This window comes from Diutina rugosa (assembly GCF_008704595.1).
Source record: "Diutina rugosa strain CBS 613 chromosome Unknown scaffold49_size106456, whole genome shotgun sequence".
Classification (NCBI taxonomy): Eukaryota; Fungi; Ascomycota; class Pichiomycetes; order Serinales; family Debaryomycetaceae; genus Diutina; species Diutina rugosa.
Window position 1 is genome coordinate 39,903 of NW_022995215.1, and position 25,786 is coordinate 65,688.

The 25,786-nt window shown below is 50.2% G+C and overlaps 10 protein-coding genes across 10 annotated transcripts; 3 read left to right on the forward strand and 7 right to left on the reverse strand. All coding sequences in view use genetic code 12, as the record gives it.

Moving 5' to 3' along the window:
- Positions 1 to 20: 20 nt before the first annotated feature.
- PHO81 (Pho81p) lies at positions 21 to 3,449 on the reverse strand (the record flags this gene model as incomplete). The annotated part of the gene is made up of 1 exon (XM_034158817.1): positions 21 to 3,449. The coding sequence occupies one exon, from the start codon at positions 3,447 to 3,449 to the stop codon at positions 21 to 23; it is 3,429 nt and encodes a 1,142-aa protein (XP_034009403.1).
- Positions 3,450 to 3,997: 548 nt separating this feature from the next.
- YRB1 (Ran GTPase-binding protein) lies at positions 3,998 to 4,621 on the reverse strand (the record flags this gene model as incomplete). Its single annotated transcript, XM_034158818.1, has 1 exon — positions 3,998 to 4,621. The coding sequence occupies one exon, from the start codon at positions 4,619 to 4,621 to the stop codon at positions 3,998 to 4,000; it is 624 nt and encodes a 207-aa protein (XP_034009404.1).
- A 623-nt stretch (positions 4,622 to 5,244) lies between these two features.
- DIURU_005798 (chromatin DNA-binding EKC/KEOPS complex subunit) lies at positions 5,245 to 5,532 on the reverse strand (the record flags this gene model as incomplete). Its single annotated transcript, XM_034158819.1, has 1 exon — positions 5,245 to 5,532. One exon carries the CDS (start codon positions 5,530 to 5,532, stop codon positions 5,245 to 5,247), a length of 288 nt encoding a protein of 95 aa, XP_034009405.1.
- A 403-nt stretch (positions 5,533 to 5,935) lies between these two features.
- CDC54 (MCM DNA helicase complex subunit) lies at positions 5,936 to 8,647 on the forward strand (the record flags this gene model as incomplete). The annotated part of the gene is made up of 1 exon (XM_034158820.1): positions 5,936 to 8,647. The coding sequence occupies one exon, from the start codon at positions 5,936 to 5,938 to the stop codon at positions 8,645 to 8,647; it is 2,712 nt and encodes a 903-aa protein (XP_034009406.1).
- Positions 8,648 to 8,695: 48 nt separating this feature from the next.
- Positions 8,696 to 9,229, reverse strand: DIURU_005800 (uncharacterized protein; the record flags this gene model as incomplete). The annotated part of the gene is made up of 1 exon (XM_034158823.1): positions 8,696 to 9,229. The coding sequence occupies one exon, from the start codon at positions 9,227 to 9,229 to the stop codon at positions 8,696 to 8,698; it is 534 nt and encodes a 177-aa protein (XP_034009407.1).
- Positions 9,230 to 9,352: 123 nt separating this feature from the next.
- On the reverse strand, positions 9,353 to 10,303 carry PEX19 (Pex19p; the record flags this gene model as incomplete). The annotated part of the gene is made up of 1 exon (XM_034158824.1): positions 9,353 to 10,303. One exon carries the CDS (start codon positions 10,301 to 10,303, stop codon positions 9,353 to 9,355), a length of 951 nt encoding a protein of 316 aa, XP_034009408.1.
- A 447-nt stretch (positions 10,304 to 10,750) lies between these two features.
- On the reverse strand, positions 10,751 to 11,071 carry DIURU_005802 (uncharacterized protein; the record flags this gene model as incomplete). Its single annotated transcript, XM_034158825.1, has 1 exon — positions 10,751 to 11,071. The coding sequence occupies one exon, from the start codon at positions 11,069 to 11,071 to the stop codon at positions 10,751 to 10,753; it is 321 nt and encodes a 106-aa protein (XP_034009409.1).
- Positions 11,072 to 12,142: 1,071 nt separating this feature from the next.
- Positions 12,143 to 14,812, reverse strand: DIURU_005803 (uncharacterized protein; the record flags this gene model as incomplete). Its single annotated transcript, XM_034158826.1, has 1 exon — positions 12,143 to 14,812. One exon carries the CDS (start codon positions 14,810 to 14,812, stop codon positions 12,143 to 12,145), a length of 2,670 nt encoding a protein of 889 aa, XP_034009410.1.
- A 689-nt stretch (positions 14,813 to 15,501) lies between these two features.
- CTF5 (Ctf5p) lies at positions 15,502 to 16,257 on the forward strand (the record flags this gene model as incomplete). The annotated part of the gene is made up of 1 exon (XM_034158827.1): positions 15,502 to 16,257. One exon carries the CDS (start codon positions 15,502 to 15,504, stop codon positions 16,255 to 16,257), a length of 756 nt encoding a protein of 251 aa, XP_034009411.1.
- An 854-nt stretch (positions 16,258 to 17,111) lies between these two features.
- Positions 17,112 to 25,697, forward strand: DIURU_005805 (uncharacterized protein; the record flags this gene model as incomplete). The annotated part of the gene is made up of 1 exon (XM_034158828.1): positions 17,112 to 25,697. One exon carries the CDS (start codon positions 17,112 to 17,114, stop codon positions 25,695 to 25,697), a length of 8,586 nt encoding a protein of 2,861 aa, XP_034009412.1.
- Positions 25,698 to 25,786: the final 89 nt, after the last annotated feature.

The window sequence follows — 25,786 nt, forward strand, 5'->3', positions numbered from 1 at the left end:
TATACGTCTATCAAAATAGCCTACATACAAATATCGCCCTTGAAACTCAACACGTCGTCGAAGCGGAGCCCGTTTACATCGGTGCGGGTATACGCGTCCAACTCCATCTGGATCTGAGCCTCTTCGTTCTCATCATCACCACCAATATAGTCGCTCAGGGCCACCAACAACAACCCCTTGGAGCGGATAAGCGGGACAAGTTTAGGCACAAGATCAAGCAAGTGGATCAGACAGACAAGACCAATCAAGTTATTGGCCATGGTGAAGTTGACTGCTTCCTTGATCAGGCGAATCAGCAACTCTTGAGCGTATGCCACCTCCAGGATCTGGGGGGCGTCGCCCGACACCGACCGGCGCGGGTCATGCAAATGTTCCAGCCACGGCAACCCGTTGGTGGTGCGGCTCACGAACTGGTGGGTCTTGGCCGAGTACAGGATGCCGTTCATCAACAAGAACACGGGGAAGTTCGGCTGTTTCCAGTTGAGGATCTTACACACCAACGAGTTGCTCAGCAAGAAGATGATCGAGCGAGTAGGGTGGTTCGCCTCCACTTGGCTGCGCACATGGTCAAACACCAGCGTTAAAGTTAAGTCGATAAACAGGTTCAATTGCTGCAGAATGTTGGAGACAAACGGAAGCTGGTTCATCTCGTACTGCAGCGGGAACACAAACTCAAGGTTCAAGTTGATTTGCGGGTGGACAACATTAAGCACCGTGGTGAGGGGCAAATAAATAATGCGCAACAACTTCTTGATGAGCCCAATGTCGTCGGCCCCCATCGCAGACAAGTCGCGAAGTACGCGTTCGTAGTCAAATAAGTTGTTGGTGATCAGGGTCAATTGTTCAAGCTTCAAGTTGGGGAGGTAAAGCTCGATGCTTTCGGTGATGGAAATCAGCCAATGAGGACACACCACGGGGGTGCCGTCATTAAGCAAGCACACTTTAATCCGGAGATACTCGCCAGAGAGGGAGGTAGCGGTGACTACCAGCAGCGGCGGCGCCGTCACCGGAACGTCGACCACCATCTCACCATCTTTCTTAGGCATCGGCGGACTTAAGAAGTTGTTCGGCAGGAGCACCCCAGCAGCGTTCAATTTGAGCAGCTGGCGGTTCTTGATGAAATTGGTCAGCAGTTTCCAGTAGGTGTCAAACTTCAGGGTTTCAAGAAGCAGACCGCTGAACGGGTAGATTACCTGGTAATTAAGACGAAGTTCACCGATATTTTTAAGCCTCAAGTCAAAGAGAGGTAAGTGAACCTCGCCAAAGCTGTTTCCTTGAGCGAATTCAAGCGCCAGTGTCTTGGCAATGAGACGAGTCCCGAACTTCGGGAATATCTCGAAGTCAATGCGGAAGTCAGCAAGAGCATCGACATCAGCTTGAAACACCAGTGTCCGTTCTTCACCTACTGGCAAAAGAACATTACGCGGGATCGATTCCAAGTTGTTACTGACGAGAGTAATGCGCCCCGGTTTGAGGTTAGTCAGCGAGTCGAAAAGCCGAATGAAATCCAGGCGATCGCGAGGGAAAATCACCTCAATCAATACTTTCTGTTCCAAGAAGTTATGGCCATAACGACGAAGGGGAAGAATGGGCGGGGGAAGTTTCAAGTCCGGGATGCCATCGGTTTTTTCAAGACTGGTAGCGTCTTCAGAGTCGGGGTCCTCCAAAATGTCAAGCAGCATGGACGCTCCAGGGTGCAGATTGCGTTGGTTGCAGAACGGGGCGTAGGTTAAAAGTTTGTTCAAAATGTCAATGTGCCCTTGTACCACACAGTAGTAAAGCACGTTGTAGCCGTCATCGTCAACCACATCCAACTGAGCCCCACACGCCACAAGTTCTTCTGCAGTCTTCAGGTGACCTTCCAGGGCGGCGTAGAATAACGGAGGCCACTTATTAAGCCCATCACGACGATTAATATTGGCTTCACCAGCGAATGGCATTAACAATTTGATCAAGCGGAAGTGGCCCAGACGAGAAACAACATGAAGAGGGAAGAGCCCTTCAACATCTTGTTGATTGATCTTCTCGGGGTCTTTGGTTTGGCACAATAAGAACTCAAGGATGGGGTAGTTGCCATATTTACAAGCATAGTTAACCGGCAAGTATTGAAGTTTGGTATCGCTCAGACGAGGGAAGCAATCAGCTCCATGCTCCACAAGTAATTTGACAAACGGGAACTCTCCGTGTTTGATTGCCACTAAGAGAGCACTCATCAGGTCCTTATCCAAATCATCGACAAATTCACGAGGGAACACCGGTAAAATCAATTCCATCAAATCGAGACGGCGAGCATGGGCAGCGTAGTGAATACACATGCGACCATTGTAGTCTTTCACCACAAGTAACTGACGAAGCTTATCTTCGGGAACGTTTTTCATGATGTACTCCACCATAAACTTGCGCAGATGCTTCACTTGTTCGCCGTGGTTAACCACTTTCACCCCGTTGTTGATGACAATATGTTGGTCCAGTACTGGTGGAGCAATGGCACAACACTGGTGAAGTAACGTTTGGTTGAAGTTATCTCTCAGCACCACCACCCAGTCAATTTCCCAATTGATCATCTCCAAAAACTGGCGGAAGAACTGGTCACTGATTTCCAAGTTACCCACCGCAAGAGTAAGCACTCTGGTGAATAAGCGTTCCACCAGAGTCAGCTGAGACTTGACATTCTCAATCCACCGGGCTAAGAGCTTCACATCAGGATCATTGACGGTGGCAATGGTAACAAACAGCGCGTACACTTGATCAATTTCATCCTGAGGAAGTGCTGGTGGGTGTGGTTCGGCGCTGGGAGTGGTACGAGATATGCCACGAACCAGCAGAGTATTATTTGACGAGTAATTGGCCACGGCCAGATAGTCGCCATCCATAATCAGCTCAAGCTCAAAGAGGGAGTGGGTGACCAGGTCACTGAGCTCATTGATATCGTTCTTGTGGAATACTGGTTGTACACTGACAGCAGTCTGAATAAACAACTCCTTAGTGTGACTTTTCAGTCGCTTATCCCACTTTTTCACCACTTTGGAAAACCCGGTTTCATTAAGCTCAATGAACTGCTGGAGTCTCAGTAAGTCCTGGTGAATCTTCTTGAAGTTCTGGTATAAGTTAAGGTAGGAAATCAGGTGGCGCATCGCCGACGCCAGCGAGTACTCCTTCGATAAAAGCTCCAGCTTCTTCCGCAAGAGTAAATCAACGTTCACCGCCAAATCGGCCTGTTTCTCAAGGTAAAACTGGTTGACTTTGTCGAGCTCACGTTCCACTCTAAAGAAGAAACTGGCCTTGTTCTCTTTGAGCGTTCGTTGCATCTCGTCCATCGATAAGTTGTTCTCATGGTTGGAGCCCGCCAACTGTTTGATCAACTTCTTGAGAGCCTTGTAGTCGATGAAGTAGCCCAGATACTCCGGGAGCTCGAGCTGCCTCAGGGCGAGGTATTTCCCAAACTTCATTCGACCTCAATCAAGTACGGCGGTGGTTTCGGTGGTGTATTATATAACCCTCGGAGCACGTGGGGTAACTATGATAACGCCAACCGCGAAGACCGGTGCGAGGTGTGGCTCCTAACTGCCGGCCGCCGGAGTCAGAGACCATCGCTGCGAGCCTCTATTGTCTACCGTAGTCATTGTCAACCACTAAATCAACTTAATTTGAATTGAAACATTTCGAAAAGTGCTATATGAAATCAGATATTTAAACGTACTCATGTATTTATCAAAATCAACTCAGAGCATGCCTTAACTCAATTAGGGCATGGGTCTATAAATGAAATAGTACGCCTATACCGGCCCTAAGTCGAACTAATTATCATTGAGTATATTATGATCGACAATCCAAAGTCCCCTGACAACTATTAATTTCTCGAAGATATTTTGTTCAACTATAATCTACAAATGGTAATAACGAACTCTCATAGCTCGTCTCTATCACCTCACTACAGATAAGTCTGATGAGAAACTTAGGAGGCTTCCTTTTAGTGTACATTGCCTATATACTGCCATTACTTGTCTTCCGCCTTGGCTTGGTCAAAGTACTTCTTGAATTCTTCGGCCTTTTCCTTGTCCCCGAATCTGATAGCCAAGGTTTGCGCTTCGGCGTCACCGTCAGACACGTCGGCGGCCACCGAGTACACCCAACTACGGTCGGAACCCACGTTAGGCTTCAACTCGTATTCCTTCTTCACCAAGTGGTTGGCACAGATCTTGAGGGTCTTGTCACGTCTCATCAACACTCTGGTCTTACCCGTTTGACGATGCTTCAAGAACTTAACGTTACCGGTACCACGTTCCTTCCATTCGTTGGTGTCGGCGTGGTAACGGAACAACTTAGCCCGCACCTTAAACAACACGTCTTCGTCTTCTTCGTTGGTCTTCACTTCAACCTTTTCGAGCTTGACGAGAGGTTCGAAGTGGACGTCGGCTTCAGCTTCAGGGTCGTCGTCGTCCTTCTTGGTGGCACCCGACTTGTCTTCTTCTTCTTCCTCTTCCTTTTCGGGCTTCTTTTCCTTCTTACCGCCAAACATCAGGAACACCAGCGACTGGGGCACGGCAGTGGCAGGCTTGTCTTCAACGACCTTGGTGGCGTCGTCCTTCTTGACTTCGTCCTTCTTCACTTCGTCACTCATGGTTTGCGAGGTGTGATGGCTATGAAGACGCTAAGCGACAAATTTTCGCTGGCAAGTGCGCGCGGTGGCGAGGGTTAGGCGGGGGGCTAATGCTATGAAAACAGAACATTTGGCTGTGGCGAGAAGATAACATCACATTTTTTTCATTTATTATGTAGTTGATAAAGTGGGGTCTCGTCTGAAAATTTAATGAGTTTGGTATCAGTGGTTTCTGATGGACGCATTAGGATCAAGCAAGGGAACTTCGATTCACCAGCCGCACTAGAACCTTCGACCAACAAGCCGCTCAATGAGCTCGTACCGCACCTGCGCCACCAGCTTGTTTTGCTGGTGGGCCATGAGCATGAGGTAGTCCCGGTTGTTGAGGGAGTTGAGTATTTTCTGGCGTAGCCGTTCCTCAGCAACGTCCACCGCCAGCGTCATTCGCGGTAGTGACAATGCCAATGCACACGGATCAGATCAAGGTGCGGCACCAACTGTACACAATCATCTGAAACTAGTTTCAATGTTTGGTATGCAATCACTAACGGCTTGTCATTAAGCTATACTACAAAACCTCTATTGACTACACTTGAGTGCCATTTTATAATGGTAAATTGTATTCTATTGTCGTCATTCATTAATTATTCCTTAGCCTCCACCAGCCACGTCTGGTCCTTCTTCCCATCGAACGCATCCATTGTCTCAATGATCACCTTGATATTGTCAATGGTATTGCTGATGGCCACTCTGATCATCTTATCGCTGACTCCAGCGAAGTTCGCCACAAGTTCATTGTTATCCACCGAATAGTTGATATTGATTTCGTTCCCTTTGAGCACAGGGTCGGGAATAAGTGAGTTGTAGGCAATTTCTGCCTGGCGGGCCGTCTCAAAAGGCACCCGCAACTCGAGCTTATAATCTAGGCTCATGGTGATGAGAGTGCGAATGAGCACCGGTGGTGAGTGAAAGATAGACCCTGACTAGCGACAAAACGCGTTGAACCAGACGAGATTTTTAAAGGGATCATTCATAGTATGTTGTGGGATCTATCATACTTTGCGATATTGACATTGATGATATTTTTTCAATGCTTTGCCATCTAACTTTGATTTGAGCCACTTTTATTGACGAAACCCACAAAATTTTTCAAACCATAGGCTTCTTCTAATCCACAAGACCAATCTACAAAATTTACTTTAAAGTTGATTCCAACCATCCTCTTCTTTTCTTGCTCTCTCTCCCCATTCATCCCCACCTCTGTTCAGACGCGTCGCGAATCTTTTTTTCACGTCTCCCGCCAACCCACCCTTCTTCCCATATTACTATCGCTAAATGCTGCTGCCACCTTCCGAACCGAGTCAGAGTCAGCCGACAAACCGGCGCTCGACTCAGCGTTCCACACTCGATTCCCAATCGCAACGTGACTCTCAGCCCCATGCGCCGTCATCACCATTATTCGTCAACCCGTCCTCAGAATTGGGCTACCCTTCGTCAGAGGGTGACCGACGGATGACCGGGGGATCCAGTCCCTTACACTACTCGTCGCTGAACCCGCCCACCAGTGATTTGGGTGGTCAATTAATGAGTGATCGGGAGCGTATCCAAAGACGTCACCGTCGGGGTGAATTACAAGCGACGCTGTCGCCTCACCAGCGGCGAATGTTGTTTTCCGGTGAACCTGAGTCTCTGACGGGTCGATTAGGCCGTGGGGGTATGCTCTCGCTGTCTCTGGCATTGGGCACTGACCCCATGACCGATGGCATTGCCGGCGACTCTCGTGTGATTTGGGGTACCAACATCCTGGTAGCCGAAGCACAGAATACTTTCCGCGACTTCTTGCTTAACTTCAAGTACAAGTACCGTCGGCAGTTAGATGACGAAATTGGTATCGATGATGAAGAAGATAATAAGTTTTACTACCAGCAAATTATGGGGGTGATGATTGATACTGGTGCTGACGTTCTCAACTTGGATGCTCGCAACTTGTTGTCCACTCCTAATACCCAAAAATTATACCACCAATTGGTCAACTACCCCGCAGAAATCATCCCTTGTATGGATCAGGCAATCAAGGAATGTCTCATGGAAATTGCTCGCGATCGAAACATGCCTGGTGATGTCGTCGACAACGTCGAAACCACCATGTACAACACTCGTCCGTACAATGTCAACATCGCCACCAAGGGGATCCGTGAACTTAACCCTGGTGACATTGACAAATTGGTCACGGTTAAGGGGTTAGTATTGCGGACCACGTCGGTGATTCCCGATATGAAGGTGGCCTTCTTCCGGTGTAACGCGTGCGGGCACACGGTGGCAGTGGAAATTGATCAAGGGGTTATTGTCGAACCCCGGCGCTGTCCGCGTACGGTCTGTGGCCAGCCTAACTCGATGCAATTAATTCACAACCGGTCCCTGTTCGACGATCGCCAAGTTATCAGACTTCAAGAAACTCCCGACATGGTCCCTGATGGGCAAACGCCTCACAGTATCAACTTGTGTGCTTATGGGGAGTTGGTGGATGCTGTTCGTGCAGGGGACCGTATCGAAGTTTGTGGTATTTTCCGGTCGTCGCCTCAACGGGTCAATCTGCGACAAAGAGCGGTGAAATCCCTTTACAAGACTTATCTTGATATCGTTCACATTTCCAAGATTGATTCTAAGCGTATGGCCCCTGATTCGTCGACGCTTGCGACCGAACTGGCCGCTCTCTCCCAGGGTACCGTGCAAGAACTGCGTCAACTCACTGCTCAAGATATCCGTAACTTCACCGACATCTCTCGTCGTGATGACTTGTACGAATGTCTTGCTCGACTGATAGCGCCGTCGATCTACGAAATGGACGATGTGAAAAAGGGGATCTTGCTTCAGTTATTTGGTGGTACCAACAAGACTTTCAAAAAGGGGGGTCGCTACCGTGGTGACATCAATGTTTTGCTTTGTGGTGATCCCTCCACCTCAAAGTCTCAACTTTTGCAATACGTGCACAAGATTGCTCCTAGAGGTGTGTACACTTCCGGTAAAGGGTCATCGGCTGTGGGTTTGACGGCTTACGTCACTCGTGATGTCGACACCAAGCAATTGGTGCTTGAGCTGGGGGCGTTGGTTCTTTCCGATGGGGGTATCTGTTGCATTGATGAATTCGATAAAATGAGTGACACCACGCGTTCGGTATTGCACGAAGTGATGGAACAGCAGACCATCTCCATCGCTAAAGCTGGGATCATCACCACTTTGAATGCGCGGACGTCGATCTTGGCGTCGGCTAATCCGATCGATTCGCGTTACAACCCCGATCTCCCCGTCACCGCTAACATTGATTTGCCCCCGCCGTTGCTTTCTCGGTTCGACTTGGTCTACCTCATTTTGGATAAGGTCGACGACAAAACTGATCGTCAACTTGCTAAGCACTTGACGCTGATGTACATCGAAGACGCTCCTGCTACGGTAGCTCTGAGTGACATCATCCCCATCGACACCCTCACTGGCTATATTCAGTACGCTAAGGATACATTCTCGCCGGTGATGCTGGAAGAAGGCAAGAATGAATTGGTCCGTGCTTACGTCGACATGAGAAAGCTTGGTGAAGACGCTCGGTCGCTGGAAAAGCGTATCACTGCCACTACCCGTCAACTTGAGCTGATGATCCGGTTATCGGAAGCCCATGCAAAGATGCGGTTCTCGCAATCAGTTGACCTCATCGACGTTAAGGAAGCGGTGCGTCTTATCAAGCTGGCCATCAAGGACTACGCTACTGACCCCGTCACCGGGAGAATTGATATGGACTTAGTGCAAACGGGTACGACCCAAGCCCAACGTCGCCAACAAGAAGACTTGGCTAAGGAAATCTTGCGTATTCTTGACGACACCAACACCGGGACCATGCGGTTCACTGAGTTGGCAATCAAGGTTAACGACAACGCCTCCGGTTTCCGGGTGGAAAACCATGACCTTAACGAAGCCATCAAACGGTTGGTTGACGAAGGTCGTGTCGCTGTTACCGGTGATGCTCACCGGCGGACGATTCGTAAGTTGGGTCTCTAGTTATGATGTATTATATGAACAATCCTATGTACAATATGCGTTCTGCGATTATAAGAACTTGACTTTAGTGGTATCAATGGGAGTAGGAACATTAGCAGTGGGGACAGCAATAGCAGCATCAGCGGCTACGGCCGCGGGAGTAACAGTAGCGGAAGTGGCGTGGGTAGCATCAACGATAGCTTCTGTCGCCGGTGTCGTCGTCGGTGGCGTGGTTACCGTTGGAGCAGCCGTGACCTCCTCGGTCAACTGCTTGAAGAAGTTCTCAACATCGTCATCAATATCGATATCCACTTCCTTAGTATGAGTCAACGCGTTCGCCAAGCGTAACTCGCGCTCCAAATCGATGGGTTCGTTCTTCTCAAGCTTGTTGATGATCTCCTCAAGCAATTCGATCTTGTTATTGAACTGGTTGGTGGTCTCATTGAGGCGGCGCTTGTGGTGCACCATTTCCACCAACGCCGAGCCAAATACACCGGTAAGCACCAACGTCTTCGTCACCGGCTGTCTTAAAAGCTGGCGGAACGTTGGCCGCGTGTATACCGGCACGGCGGTGGAGTAGCTCCGCAAACCCCTGAGGAACATCTGTAGTGCGAAGTGGCGCTCGATTGCGAAACCTTAAAGGGACGGTGGTAGAAATTGAACGACTAACTACAAATTTTGTCCAAAAAAAAAAAAGTACACATTTATCTATTCGTCATGCATTAATCACTGTTGCTTACATTCCTCCATTTGCTTGGAGACGTCGGCAGGCAAGTCGTTGGGGTCAAAGTCGATGTTGTCGCCAGGACCGCCCATGCCGCCGAAACCGGGGAAGTCAGCAATGTCGCCGACCAACTCTTCCGGAGGCTGGCCCAACTCTTGCAACAGTTCCAATAACAGATTGACTTTTTCTCTCGTTTCCTTGTTGTTGTCGTCGTAGCCGGGGGCATCGAACACCGCCATGATCTCGTTGGTCAACTGGTACTGCTTTTCGTACACAATGTACTTGTCTTCGTTCAACTTGCCCTTGTTTTCCTTCAAGTAGTCCGGGAACTTGGTGTTCAAGTCCTTGATGGGTTCGTACAACACCTCCTTCAGCGACAACTGTTCCAACATGTCCACCAACAACTTCTGCATGTCCATGTCGCCGTCGCCCATCCCCGAGAGCAATTGAGTCAAAAGCGCCTCAGGGTCGTTGGCCATGGGGTCGTTCTTGATCTTTTCGTCGACACTCTCCCCCAGCTTTTTCAATCTTTCCATGGTTTCTTGCATCACGTGTTCGAAGTTGTTGGGATTCAGCTCAGCCTTCACCACGTCGTCCTTGAACTTGGTGTCAAACTGTTCCACCAACTTGGCGAACTCCGCCTGGGTCTCGGGGTCGTCGATTTGCATGTCCTTGAGGATCTCGGCGATCCCGGCCTGCTTGTCAATGCCAGCATCGGATTGGGCGTCGGTGGTGGTGCCAATTTGCGACGCCAGGTCCACCGCCAGCCCCGGCGGCTTGCTGAGAACGTCGTCGGCGAACTCGTCCAACATGTCATCCAAATCGTCAAGATCGTCGTCGTCAGCGGGCTTTTTCGACTCGGACGTCGCCGGAGCGGGCTTGGTGGTCTCCTTGGCCTCGGTGGCCTTGGTGTCGACCTTGGCAGGAGTTTCGGGAGCCTTGGTGTCACTCATAATGTGTGTCGATGTAATCAGAAACTCCCCGGATTTTTTTCACAGGGCGGTGGAGAGGCCTCGGCAGCGGGTACACAGTGTGGGCGCGTCCATGTGCAGGCATGCTCACCCGCACCATCATCCACCCCCACTTTGATGCCCCCCATGTGATGCTGACACTAACTGTCACGGCTATTTGAGGTAGTCCCGGTCACGTGAACTGGCTTCCCCACCTCACCGTGATTGAGAACACAAGCCAGTCAGGCCAGATGAAGAAACCGCGGGGTAAATTTTGGGGACCATTAGCATATGATTGAGCCATCAATGCTAGTATGTGATGAATGAAACCTTTTAGATTTGTTAGCTTTTCGCGTCAATCTACAGTTAGAACTATGGCGAATACCTAAACATATATTTCAAAGTAGTTCTTGAATTGCAAATTTCTAAGTAAAATAACGCTAATGCAATTCAAAATCCATCCGTGGCCGTTGATGTGAACGCCGAGTAGATTTTGTGTTGCTCGACGTACGATAACCCCCAGTAATTGAAACAATAAGAGTCACACGGCGTGATTCCAGCGAGCTTCAACTGGTACTCCGACACATGGCACGCAGCAATGTAGTACATCCACGGGTCAATGGTTTGGTACTCTTTAGGTTCACAATATCCAACCTTGACCCCGTCGCGATTATCGAGATAAACGTCATAATTACCGTCTTCCTGACGAACGGCTTCAAGAACAATGCTTCTATTATCAGGAAGTCTGTATCTAAATCCATCATCTAACATCGCCACCACCGCTCTGGGGTCATCTCTAGCCCATTCAATATAAGCACTTTGCTCCACATTCAACGGCAAGGAGCTGTAAGATTGCCACGTAGAGGCGTTGACGTTGAAAATGCCAGTGTCATAGATCACCCCATTATCAACAATGGCATTTTTTATGGCTCAGTTATGGCGGTGGCGGTGGCAGCGGCCGTGGCAATACCAACGAAGGATGTCACCAGAATGAGAATGACCTTGAAGTTGACCATTCATTGATTCGAGAACTCAACAGCAAACCCTACTACTATTTATACCCGACATCTATATTATAGTGTTCCAATATAACCGATCTTGAGGGTAAGTTTTTGTGATGATCGCAATTTAACACTAAATGGGTGTAGGCCCTGGTAGAACTTCGGATGCGCCCGAACTAAGGGGAAGTGATTTGTCTCTTGGCATTTGAGGACAACTAGCTGTTGAAGGCAGTGCTATGCACCGCCACGTGGACGAGCCATGACCAAAAGTGATCTTATATATGTCCATATTTCCCCAGATCTTGTCTCAAATTGAGAAAGAAGCGGAGATCAAAAAGATGAAACGGTCTTGTTTTACAATTTTAGGGTTTTACATGCAGAAATAGATAATTTTAGAATCTATCAAAGTCTTTGTGGATTGGATATTGAAATGAAATTCGGTTTGACGGAACCAAATACTATCACGTTCTTGGGCGACGTCACACTGATACATTGTCAATTTTGGGTAAAATCTAGCGATTGCGAGAGATAATGGGAAGTTGATACATGTTTGCAGCTCTTGCGTCCGTTGAATCACGTCATGTAATTTGGAATCCGTGAGGGGGGATCCTCTTGAAATGGAGTGCCAACATTTTGTCTACTGAACACCACTCGATGATGGTCGTCTACATACACAACAGCGCCTGGGCGGCGTGAGATCGAAGTAAACTTGACGAGTTGGGACATATCCATCATGCAAATTTCAACCCTCTGAATGCTTCTCTTTTCAAGGTTTACATATACCTCAATTTTAGCTTACTTATATGTTACTGTGAATGTATTATGTTGACTAAGTAAAGGCTTACTCCTCCAGTTCCTTAGCGTCCTCTTCAGGAGTTTCGATCTTCACTTCGGCATTAGCTAAAAGCGATACGCGTTTAGCTGGACTGCGCAGACGTGCAGACAAGTCCACCAGGTTCCGAGGAGTATGTGTAGGCGACGTCTTAGGCGACGCTGACGGCAGAGGTTGCGGGGTCAACTTTGTCTTGAATGGACGAGGAGCAAAATCAGCCAGCAGTGGTCTCAGCGACAGCAGTGGTTGCACCGGCAGTGATTCGGACACAAGGATACGTGTCAGTGTCAGTCGCGGGATCGTCGAATCCTGCTTTTTCTTGGGCGCCACAGGGAGAGAGTCCCGCTGTTTTTGCTTTTTCAATTGGTAATTCTTTTCATTGGTGAGCAACGTTCCAAACAAGCGTTCCCGAGTTGGCAACACAAGTAAGGCGGCGGTGATTCTCAGGTAAATTGCCAACGGCGGCTTGAAGCCTGTCAGCGTCTTAGAGAATTGTGGACGCATGATCATGTGCATAAAAGGGACGGCGCCAACTGCTTCCATGGAGTTCAATTGTGATACAACTGACGCCAACGCCGGCGCCGGCGCCTTATTCTTACCAAGCTTTTCGGGGTAACCAGCAAGCAGAGCAAGATCAAAAGCCTTCACCACCTGCTCCAATATATACACCAAGGCCAGTAGATTGGCCCGCGGGATGGTACCTAATATCTTGGTCAATTGCTCCGCCGTCTCCAACTCATCAGTGTTAGAAGTATATACCTGAATGATCAGATCGTAAACCATGCTGGGGATCACCAGATCACTGAGCTCGAGCAACCAGTTTTTAATGAAATTGACCACCTGATCAGCAGAGTACTGATCTGTGATGGTGTCAATAACGTGGTCGATAATCTTTTGGTGCAACGCCAGCTCTTGAGTGATTTCCACCGCACCGTCGATGGTGAAGGCCTCGATGGCTTCAATCACCACTTGCTTGAGTCGCCAATACAGTTGGTGGTCAATGGGAGCCGCCCATGCTTCGGATGATCCTTTGACGTCAGTCTCACCCAATTTGTACATGAAGTAAGGGGTCAGAATAAGGCCCGTGGCCACATCAGGAACCACACTCCCCGTAGGAATTTGGAGGGGAATATCAATGTACAAGTTGAATTGGCTCTTGAGATTCTGGAAAGTATTGTTAGCTTGAGTCACTACTTTCTTTTCCAAGTTTTGCGGCAGCACATTACTAGGGAAGAAAATCCCCACACTGAACTCATCTATCACTTGCTTGAGATCACGCTCGTAATTTTCTTCGCGATTGAAACGCTCGACAAAATCGGCAGCAAGTTCATGAATGCGGTCGGTGCGCAGCACCAGTGACTTGTAGCACACTTCCGCCAAGCGCGTAAGCGACCGGTAGATTAACTCAATTTTGAGGCGCTCAAACTGTTCGAGTGCCTGCAGCTTAGTCAAGATTTCCATATCTAAGCGATGACGTAACTTCTGAAGGTCGAGATAGGCCTTAGCGTATTGCTTCTCCACCTCACCCGCGTCCTGGGTCTTTTGGAACGATGTCTTCATCGAGTTGAACATCAGCGTGATACGTTTTGTGGTGTGCTCAGTTATTTCCTGAATGTCCATGGGCGGTGGCAGAGTCACCAGCTTAAGCTCTGTAAGTTCGTCATCGTCATCATCACCGTTAGCAATGTTACAAGCAAGCTCAGTCCATTCAAACCACATATCTTCCCCTCTGAACTTTTTACTCCAAAACAGAGTAGGTTCAATTAATTTAAGATCCATAAGCTGTTGGCCAAACCGTTCTAAATGCATCAGTGTGGGTTGAATCAGAGGACAAGTGCGCATGATGGTCTTGCACAACGCGCCCGAGTCAAAGATATCGGGGCTTTTGCCAGGTAATGTGAGGGTACGTTTAGTAGTGGGGGTACCGTCGATTAAAGATGCCACTAACGTTTCAAGGGTGCCAGCGTCAGCCACTTTCAATGTATCGAAAATAATGGGGTATTTGACCAGCGCCAGAGCCTTGATGGTACTGGGTTGAGGTTTGGTTGGTTTAGGGGGTGGCAGTGGCGGCACTGGCTTTTCGGTAGGTTCCGAGTCTAGTTGTCGTTCGTCTTGTTTTTCGCGTTTGAACTCTTGTAGACGTAGAGCATCAGTATGAGCTATGCGTAGTTTCTCCACTTCTTCGTACTTCTCTTCCAAGTCGGCGACAAGATCATTAAACGTCTCCACCATCGCGCGAAGCTGAGGTTCATTATATTTGATAAACTCGGTGATAGCCCCAAGCACTTCATGATCAATCGTCAGCACGAGAACCATAAGACCATCCAGCTCCTGACGCAATTGCTGAGTCCACCGACTGAATACGTCCTCGAGACCGGGCGGCGGTGGCGGTGGCATCGAGATCGAAACGTCACTAGTCCCCAGAGCCACTCGCAGTCCCGGTGGGGTGGGACGAGCACTGCTGGCGATCCGTTTGCGTAAGTGGGCCAGAGTCACCCGTCGTTGATGACCTTTACCACCAGCGTCGCTGGCCATCTTCGCAAGCTGGTCGGCGTTGGAAGCGTAGTAGTTGACAAACAGAAACACCAATTGGTGCAACTGACGCAACTGGTTCAACAGTTTCTGAGCCTGGCGACCCATAGCGCTAATCCCCAGCCGGTAGTCACTCAGCCAATACATATTGGTGAACCGGGGAGTTTGCACCAGCACAAACTTCAGGTGAGTGGTTGACGGTGGGGACGGTTTCGCCGATGGCAGCGGCGGCGACGTGTTTGCCGGAGAGGAGTGTGCCAGTGTGCTTGGCGGACTGGGAGTGCTTGCCATCTCAGTATGGGTAAGCAACGGGGAAGCAACACTAGCGCTGGGGTTGGATTGTGGATCACCGCACTGATTGTCGAAAGGTTCGCGGCCACTGGCTCAGAGACGGCGCACTGTCGTCGCGCTGGCAACACACTAGTTGGCAACGGGTTTGAGAGATAGATGGGGGAAGGTGGAGGAGAAGGATGAGTATGTAAGGTAGAGCAGGACTGTTTTAAAGTAGATGTTATACGGGAGAGTCTTTCATGGGTAAGGGGTAGATTTAGGAAGTGATATGGCGGAGACGAGTGGTGGTTAATGCGACAAACGCGTCCACTCGAGTAAAACGATGACGTCATCAACACTGCCAAACTGACCTGTAGTAGAAGGGCGAATAATCGGGAGTTTCCAACTAGCATTTCCAGGAAACCAGAAAGCTATTAATGAAATTAACCTGTATCAAAGCTGACTTCCCATTTTCCAGAATTCTATCTGCGATTATAATTGTCTGATCCTGAAACTAGCCACACGTGATCTGTAAGCCGCACCATCACCATAACATCCTCAGACCCATGACAGATAAATTAACGGAGATCCAGGCCGATATAGACGATCTTGAAGGAGAAGTGGCGCGTCTTCAGCAAGAGTATGATCGTCTCATATCCAAGCTTCCGGGAGCCGCCACCAACGCGCCTGTATCTAAAGTTACCCACGAGTTCTTTGATGACCAGATCGCGCCGTTACTCGGGGTGATGGCGCCAGAATCAAAAGCCAATGATGAAAACGAAGCCGTGTTCTATCACATCCTCAACGAAGCGTTCTATCGGCTTGCTGGAGTGACAGCATTCCCAATCACCGACGATACTGTGGGTATCCGTTTTGATAACTATAACCTCAGAACAAAGAAGTTTGACATTCCCCATTATATGATCTTAAGGTCAATTACTGATGAAAAACTGGCTACGCTGAAGTGGGTGGTCTACAAAAGCACCGTCCCCGAATTTGTCCCCGTGTATCAGTACGCTCGCCAACTTGATGGTAGCCGCGAGCTGATCGCGCGGTTTGCCGGGCTTGTACGCCAATACTTAGTCCGGTGGCACTATAATAAAGAGAAGTTTCACCGTGTGTGTCGAGCTCTCCACATCGGGGTGACAATTGACCTTGCTGGTGCCGAAGTGAAACTTGGAAGAAAGTGTCGCCTATTATGTTCCAATACTACCATCGAAGTGGTCGAGTGTGACCATCAAGAAGTGGTTCAAGCCCTCAGCAACACTCTGATTGAAGACTTGGGCAAGAATCTCCGTGGTGTCGCCCGCTATCTCCGGTAAAGCAGTGCATTTGTGACTGATTCAATGAGAGCTAGTTTGCGTGCATAGGTGTTTGTTATCTCCGTTTGTGGTTGCTGTATACGAAATCGGCGCCACAAGGCCGCCGTTGCCGGATGAGGCTCGAAGGTGGTGTGGCTAACTTCTTGGTGATTTGTGTCGGCAGGCTTAGGTGTCGTAATCAAACGGTTGGACCTCGGGTGACGCGCGTGCTTGCGCGAATACCGATTGTGCCTTCTGCACCAGAAGCATAACCACGGACCACTAAACAAACATCGGACACTGGCTTCGGTACGCCGCTTAGCTCTCCCCTTGCTCGCCCCCCGCAAGGCTTGGCACTGCAGATTCCCGCTACGTTTCCCTGACCGACTGAGCTTATCAGTGGGAGGCAGTGCCGCAACGACCCGGACCACCCACATCCGCAATTCCCGCAGTCATTATGAAGTTACATGCAGGATTTTTCTTTGAAAATTACATCTCTCGTAATGCACACGATGACCTGCTGTTTGCCGCGGGACATCCAACGCAATTAATACTGCTCTCTGCTTGTGTAAGATGTCTTTTCTCTCCCTCAGAGACCTGTCACTTTGAGTACCATGTCAACCCCCTGAATTTATGTACATCCGCGAACCCTTGGCACACCCTGCGTACATGACGGTGCGCCCGAAGCTCGTAATCGCTATTGATGCTGGTTCAACCCCCGAAAAGCACCTAATGCGCGACAAGTGGGGATTTTTTGTGACGTCCTGCGCACCGAAACTGACCGGCATCCGGACTCCGACGGCGTACATCTTCCATTTTATTGCCCAATTGTCAACACCCACCCCCACATCTGCCAATTTTGCTAACTACCAGCGATGGATAAGTACTGGTGGGTGCTATTTTTTGCCACCGTATATGCGGTAGTGTTGTGGGCGCTCAACCGTGTGCCCCACGTCCAGGTGAAGTACATTGGGTGGATGCTGCTCCACGGCGTCACCATCAATGATCGCCACGCCGATATCGAAATTGGCCGTCTCCGCCTCTCCATCCGTATTTTCAGAAAAGCGGAGCTGACACGATGGATCCATATCGAGTTCTCCGACGTCGATATCGCCCTCAAGCACAGGACGAGAAAAGTAGTCACCACCAACGAACCGCCCAATGTTGACGACTTGGTCCACTTGTTGGGTAATCTCGTCATTCCTCGCGGCGTGTGGCGCTACTTGCTGAGGTTCAAGCTTGTCAACCAAGTGGTTGTCCATGTGTTCCGGTCGCGCGTGCTGGCGCCGAACCATCCGCAATTGCTCATCGAGTACCTGAGGGTAGCCAACATATGGTTGAATGATACCCGGTTCCGGTTTTCCGTATACTTTTTGGATGGGTTTTACCGCGATTCCGAGGAAGCCGCCGAAGTCGCAGAGAATCTGTGGTGGCGCCGCTGGCTTGACCGCCGTTTCGCCAACCAGGCAAAGCTTGCCCTTTTCAGAAGCTTGGAACTTTCAATTGAGGCGCTGGTGATTGCTCGTTGCGACCTTAAGCACCCGAATAAGATTGTATTGGCGTTTCTGGACTTTAACTTGAATGTGTCGTTAGCGAAACTCCACCTCGAATTGGACCAGCTTGACTTGGACGGCTTACGTAGCAAGAAGCAGCCCAAGGGAGAGGAAATTGTTGGACCAGACGGACAGCCGGTGCCTCATCAGCATCGCAAGTTGCCTATGCTCACCAGCGACCATAACCAGCTCCTCGCTTTCCTTAAAGGGGCTAAGTTTAAGATTGACGACGTCCAGGTGCTGTACGGCGACTTTGAGTGTCTGTTAGTCGACTTCACTACTGCCTTCAATCCTACGCAATTTGGCGAGATCCCTGTGAGTAAGGGCGCTACCAGGCTTCAGTTGCTGGTGTATCTCACTGCGCTTAAGGCGTTTCACTGTCGCAGTCAATGTGTTGATATCCCCTCGATTGCCTATAACAGCAATGGTGACGTCGTCGACTTCTACAACTCAGTGGCGGCGTTTGCCAATCACACTCCCGCCAAGATCAACATCGAGCTGAGTTTGACAGTGCTGCAGCCCAAGTTCGACGTCTTCTACGACCAATATGAGCATATGTTGCGTACGGACGAGAAGCATTTGACCGAGGAAATCATCCATGCTCAGAACGACCAGTTGCCAGGGAGCACGCCCCCACGTTCCCCCACCTCGGAAAAGCCGCCTCATCATCCTCATCACATCCCCGATTGGGTTCACCGCTTGCTTGGTAGTCTTGATTCGGTGCTGCTTAAATTTGTCGTGGTTGATTTGATTAGTAATATTCACCTACCGGTTCCTGGGGTGGATAAGACCACGAAGTTTAATCGGGCGCTGACGGAGAATCTTGTGGCCCATGTGAAGATTCTGCTGATAGTCCATCGGATCTACACTCGAGATTTCAAGAACATTACGCTGCCGAGTATTGTCTCCAAGAACCGGTTATACCTGGTGTTTTTGATTAAGAACTGGCAGATGGATGCTTTGAAAAACTCATTCCATTTACCTAAGCTCAATCTTTTGACGACTACTGATCTGCATCAGTTGAAGCTCCTGTTCAAGCTCCAGCTGAAAGCTATCAGAATGCGTTCCGTTAACGACGTGTTCTTCCGCATTGTCCGTCACATCCGCAACCAGAAAATTGAGCACTACAATCGCAAGTATGGCCACTTAGCCAACAACCAGCAGCATCCACAACTGCCGCTGACGCCTCACCAGAAACCTGTTAGTTATGTGGAGGGGTTTGAGACTCGCTACTGGCTGTTATTTGAAAAACTACCTCCGTGGGTGCTGCGGTGTACGATGCAAATAGACTCGATCCAAGCCGATATCCTTTGTAAGGACGGGTTGCCACACCATGCTGTCTTTGACGAAGCTTTACAGCGAGAGATTGATCTTGGTGACTTTAAACGGGGGATGCTGATTAGAGTGGATGATATTGACGTGTACTTGAGTCGACGCCGCCACGCCATGTCTACCCGTATCAAAATGATCCAGGCGTTCACGTTGCTGGAGTTCTCCAACGAGTTCATCGTCGATTTCGACGACGTTGCTGAGTACCAAGGACTGGACCTGGAGTTCACTGATGCCCTGAGTATCGAACTGACAGCGCTGATGATTCTGGATCTGATTGGCAAAGAACTGCAAAAGATCAAACGGGTGTTCCAGGTGCAAGACTTAAAGCTTACCAGTAACGCGCCTTCTGGACACAACCACGATGGTCCTCACACTGACCCCGTTGGTGGGGCGACACTGGCTGCCACTGCCGACCAGTGGAAGCTTGTGGTATTTGAAGTTGATGCTCGTATCGATATGTTCTTTGTGTGGTGTGCCTGTTATGCCCGACTGCTTTTGAAAGTGTTTCTGCCTACTGTCAAACGGCAAGTGCTGAAAGAGGCCGTTGGCGCTATATTGGGACACAAACGAGTGGTCAAACTTGACTTGGACATCGGTCTGGTGCTGAGTGTTATTCGGTTGCCCAACACGGTGGACGTGATGGTGGAACTCGACCATATTCGCGGGGATAACTTTATGGTGATGCCTCAGCTCAAGTTCGACTATATCCGGTTGTATGCCGTCCACCCAATGACGAAGTACTGGACTAGAGTATTGGTGATGACGGGTGAACCCATCATCAAATGGCGCAAGGGGCCGCTGGCGGCACAGCTGCTGTACGACATTCTTGCTGAGCTGATCCGGATCTTGGTGCCCAACCAATACGCAATGTTCACCATCATTGACAACTTGATTACGTTCTTTAAGGCGATCAAACAAGTGAAACACAACTTCAACACTCAGCTGACCGATATCAACGACTACGTGAGACTCATGCCGAAAGCGAAACACGGCAAACACATCCCCAACATTGACATTTCGGCGAAACTGTTTGGCGTGGTGATTGAACATGACCCGTTCGAAGTGGAGTTGCTGATGATCTATGAGTTGGGACGGGTAGAACAGATCGACCGCATCCGTAAGCTCAAGTTCTTCGAAGTCTACGGGGCGCTGTTGCTTGCAGCTGGGGGCGACTTGCTGCGACTGACTCTGCAACAGCTGGATAGTGCTCCGGCTCTGCCTAGTATGTCTGCTATTGACGAGAAGATTACTTTGAGTGACGAGCCGGCACCAAGCCAGCTTGGGCGCAGTCGAACCGGTACGACGCTGAGTAGGTCTGGCGGCGCCAGTGGCGGTAAAGCGGGAAGACTGAAAACGTTTTTCAAGAAGGTCTTCCAAGAGACCGGCCATTTCCGCGATCGAATTCTCCGCTTGCGTCAACGTGATATCCCCCTCGGTGATGTCTACGACAAGATCCCGGAACACCTGAATCGTACCAGTGAACGGACTGTAGCTGAGGCTAAAGCTCGTCTTAATCAAGAGATTGGTAGTCTGTGGATCGAGCGCTACCGAAGTTTCCGCCGCAACAAGGTGGAGGAGGCCGACCTCGAGCGCAGACGCTTGTTTGGTGAGGACAAGGTGCTGAAGGTGATGACGGACAAATACGATATCTTGGATATACCCGAAGGCCCGCCGTTGTTTAGGGCTGTGTTCCATCAACTTGACTGGGCAATCGGCCCAGCTCGTATTGACTCTGTCGACGAATTCTTGTACACCTGGGCTAAGGGGCAACCGCTGGTGGACTACCTGATTTTGTTGCCATTATACATTGAGTTGCGAGCGCTGCTGTTTTCCGTCCAGCTTGTCGACTACCCGCTCCCATTGATTTGTTTCCCTGAACTGAGACAGCGACCTCCCAAACCCCCGACAATGGTGTTGAAGGGTAACTTGGTGATTAACGAGAAGCTTGTCACTCGCGTTGAGGAGATGCGTCACATTTTCGTCCCCTTCTCTCCCGCTGCTCCTCGTGGCGACAACGCCGATGTGTTCTACCTGGCATTCATACCCCGGACGTTGCAACCGATTAAGTTCTGTATGGATTTGCGCTGGGACATTAATACCGACCGTCCCTGTATCTTTGGCTGGCTGAAATCGGTTAGTCCTGCAGTGCTGGCGGCTGCTCAGGCGTTGGATAACTTTTCGAAGCCCCCCGTCGATTTGCTGCCGCTTGGATGGTGGGATAAGTTTGGTCTCATCATGCACGGGCGACTCAACTTCTACATTCCCAACGAGTTGGCATTACATATCCGTCTGGGTAATTCGCCGTACGCGTTACTGGGCAAGAACCTGGGTTTTGTTTTCAGTTGGAGAAACAACGTCACCTTCAAGATTTTCGACTCCCAAGTGCGTCAAGAATTGTTGCGTTTGGATCTGGAGGACTTTGTGCTTGCTGTTCCTAATTACCATGAAGTCGGCCGCCAGGCCGAGCTGAAGGATGAGCCATATCTGGTGGTTGATATCACCGATAACCGTTACTTGAAGGTGGTAGTCAGGCTTGCCAGTGTTGACCGCGTCCGGTGGACGTTTGGTATGATCTACGAGCGTAACGTCGACCATCTGGATGAATTGGGCGACCACAAAAAACGTACTAGTGCGTTTATGCCTCACTATAATGTGCTTGTGGGTAATCCTCAGTATTGCGGTGACCGTGACTCTTACGTCAATTTCCGTCTGGACTATATTCACATGGCATTTAGCGTGGTGTGCAAGCTGCCGGAGCAACCCGAGAAGCTGTTTTCCAATGGGTACTTCACTCCTTTGGCATTCCTGTATTTCTACTATTGGTGGCACCTGATCCACAGGGGCATCTCATTACCGGTACGCCAGGGGAAGTTGTTCGCCAATATTGGGGTGCACAAGAAGAAGATCCACGTGAAAATGTCCAAGCATATATACACGGTGAAATACTTGTTGACGTTTAACCCGATGAAGATCTCACACATGTACATGCACCCGCTGGACTTGCTGCAACAGCTGAGAACTCAGTTCACCGGTTTGAAAGCCCGGTTCGAGACGTGTGTGATTGACTTACACCAGCGGAAAGAGCTCATTCCTTATGTTCATGAAGAGCTTTGTGTCAATAATAAGGTGCCGCACTTGAAGATGAATAAAGGGGAGATTAACGGTGATCTTGTTGATTTGCGTATCCAGACGGCCACATTCAACAATCCCCTGATGGAAGGGTTCCAAATGTCGATGCGGGGCCCTGATGCGGCTAGCTTTGACAACTTCATGGCCGCTAACCCGCACTTCCTGTACTCGCTGAAGTACACCCATTTCACTCGGCCACCGATGTCCCACGAAGACTGGATCCGCCACAAAGTACACGTGTACGACAACGACTATCTGTGGATTGATTTGGACGATTTTGTCGAGCTTGAGTTCCTGATGCCGTTGGAGCCTGACCCTGATATTGTACTTTTGCTGTTTGCCTTCTCGCCTAAGTTGCTGTACTTCCGCGAGTTCTCCTTGAACAAGGAAGGTCCTTACCCGTTTGGTAATGAACCCCTGCATAAGTGTACTATCGGCCAAGAGAATCCCGCTTTAACTCAAGCTCATTACTTAGAGGAACGTGTGAGTCAATTGAAAGAGGAGTTGAAACACGCGACCACGGAAACTGACCGCCAGATTCTCAACGAGAAGATTGATGTGGTGGAACTGGTGTGGGAGCTGATCTCCGGTCATTACGTGCTGAGAAGCCAGCTGCGCCGCAGCAGTACTCTGAGTCAACGCTTAGACCACTTGAGTGATGAATTAACCCGGGTGAGATCGACGCCGTTGCTGGTGTACAGTCTGCATGTGCTGGAAGCTGAATTGGAAGAAGCACTTCATTTGGACGCCGAGGCGCAGAAGTTCCGTAACCGGTTCATTGTCCATAACATGAGACTCAAATGGAACAACCAGGTGCGTAATAACTTCAAGACGTACTTGGAACAGGTGGCTGAGAGAAAGCTGGCGGTTTACTACATGACAAGAAAGGCAGTTGACTACGTTGAGCTGATTTTGAAGGAGAAACGCAAGGAATTGGATGAAGAACAGCGGGAAATGTTGGGGCTTGAGCGTGCCAATCTGATGCTGGAGCACGACCGGCGCCGCTATGGCGATAAGCGCAGTCACCGCGCCAAAGAACCGAGCTACAAGCCGGACGACTTCCTCAACGCCCAAGATGTTGTCGACCGCTTCTATGACGGCCTCACCAAGCTTATCCTGCGGAAGTTGGAGATTGAAGATAAGTACTTGGTCAAATTTACTCACCCGCAGATCCAACTCCGCAGTGAACGTGAAAACGACCTGGCGCTTATCGTCACCACACGTGACTTGCAGATCCGTATCTTATCAGTGGTTAATCGGTTGAACGACAGTCTGAGCTCTATCGCCGGCGACACCGACACAGAGGCTGACGGTGACGACGATGACGACGCTAGTGTTGCATCAACCACGGGCGTGTCCACGGTGCTGAAAGTGCAGCTCCCTCTCGCGCTGGCCCAGGCGCTGGCACGCCTCCCGCTGAGAGCGGAACTGACGGGTAACGAGGTCGACAACCAAGGCGACCCGGTGGTGACTGACGACGACGTCACCAACATCTACGAGTACCGCTACGGGGTGTTGCTTGAGGACTACCAGGTGTTTGTGTTTAGAAAGCACGAAATCCACGCGCCGCTGGCGGGGTACGCGCTGCTGTTCTTGGAGCGCCACTCGTTGTGGCCGCCTTGGCTCCACGTTGAACTGTTCTACGACCCGCTGTGGGTGCAAAACCAGTTGGTGATCGAGCGCAACTCGTTGGGTATTGTCTACACTAAGCCCAACGGCATGTACCTTGAACACACCCACCCTCGTCAAGAAAACAAGTGTGACATCATCGAAGTGCAATTGGCTAAGATTGTGCTCAACGCTACTCTGCAGCAATACTCGACCATCTACTATGTGGTAACCAACTTGTTAATCCACTCCAAGGACTCCCACGACGACGTCATCAACTGGTTGGACAAGATGGTGCTGCTTACCGACCCGCGTACTTTCATTGGTCTCAACAAATGGGTGGCGGAGCTCCAGAACCTGATTCGCGACTTGCGCAAGCTCCTCATCGAGTTGGACTACGAAGGGCAACTGCACCGCACCCAGAGAGACTATGTGCGCCTCACCTACTTCCTCATTCACCAGCAAATCGAGTTGTATGCCATTGTCCGAGGCATTTCCATGGCAAATGTTGGTAACAAGGAACCTCAGGCTGACCGTAAGCCTAAGAATCACCAGGCGTGGAACATCATGGTCGACCAGATCATCTGGCACGTGCTTGGGCCCCAGAGAGACCCCATGGTCGACATTGCCTTGCATAACTTGCTGTTCCTGAAGTGGGACGCCTACGACGGCTCCAAGGCCAACAAGGTGGAGGTGGCGTTGCTCCAAGGGTTCAACTTGCTGAAGGGGGTCACTTACCCGGATTTGATCGCTCCCATCCAGGAAGGTGGCGACCCCCTGAAGCCGTTGGTGAGTGTGCAGTGGCGTAAACTCCTGCCAGTCGGGGGTATTCCGATCATTGAAAACGCCGACGTGAGAATTCAGCCGCTCCGGGTCCAGTTGGACATGAAGAGTGCCAAGTTCCTCCACCTGTATATGTTCCCTGATGACGACTCCTTGAGTGACGATAGCGACCCGTGGAGTCTGGGCCCGCTGCTGGAAGAACACCTGTTGGCGCTGGTGCGTTCACCGGTGGCGTACCTGCCAGCGCCGGAAGAGCACGAGGGCCACTCGCTGAAGCTGCCGCTTAAGCCGTTGCGCCACTTATTCAAACGACACAGCACTCACGGCGACGGCAGTCCTCCCGGCGGCAGCCAGCTGCCCTCGGAGCTTCTGCGCGCCAGCTCGACGCTGCTGCGTAAGCACAGCAAGTTCCACCGCAAGGTGGGCGAGATGCCCGCCGAGGGTGAGAATGACGACGTCCAGGAGATCTTTGACCGGTCTCTGCGCTACATGCTGATTGTCGATATCGACGTTGCCGACTTCACCTTGGTGGTGTCGTTTGACCCGCCTAAACACCTTAAGATCCTCGATGTCCATAATTTGAAGTTGCTGATCCCGAGGCTCCAGTACCGCGATAAAGTGTGGCTGCTGGAGGACATTGTGCTCCAGGTGCGCAAGGACGTGATTAAGGTGTTGTTAGCCCACACCGGCAAGATCCTCGGCAACAAGTTGAAGCCGCGTCACCGCAAGCGCCTCTCGGAGCCGCTCAAAATGATTTCGGATTATTCGCTGTTTATGACGGTGAATGACCTTCAGGAGGACGGCCGCCTGCGCGATCTGCTGAAGACGACCACGCACAACCATCCGCACATGAAACCGAAGGTGGTTTACCATAAGCACCGCCCCCACTTGCCGTTGGAGCGCCAAGAGCTGCTGCTGCCGCTGACGACGGGTCTTGAGAAGGTGTTGCAGGAGATCGCCGACGAGAACGACGACGACGACGACGACACGGTGCGGCCCTACGTGCCGGCAACTAAGAAAAAACCCACGTTTGTCGAGTCTGGTTATGACATGTGACAAAGAACACTGTATAAACTGTAATAGTATAACGTAATAGATAATTTAGGTTACGTGGTTTCCCTCAATAGCACCAACGAAAGCCCCTA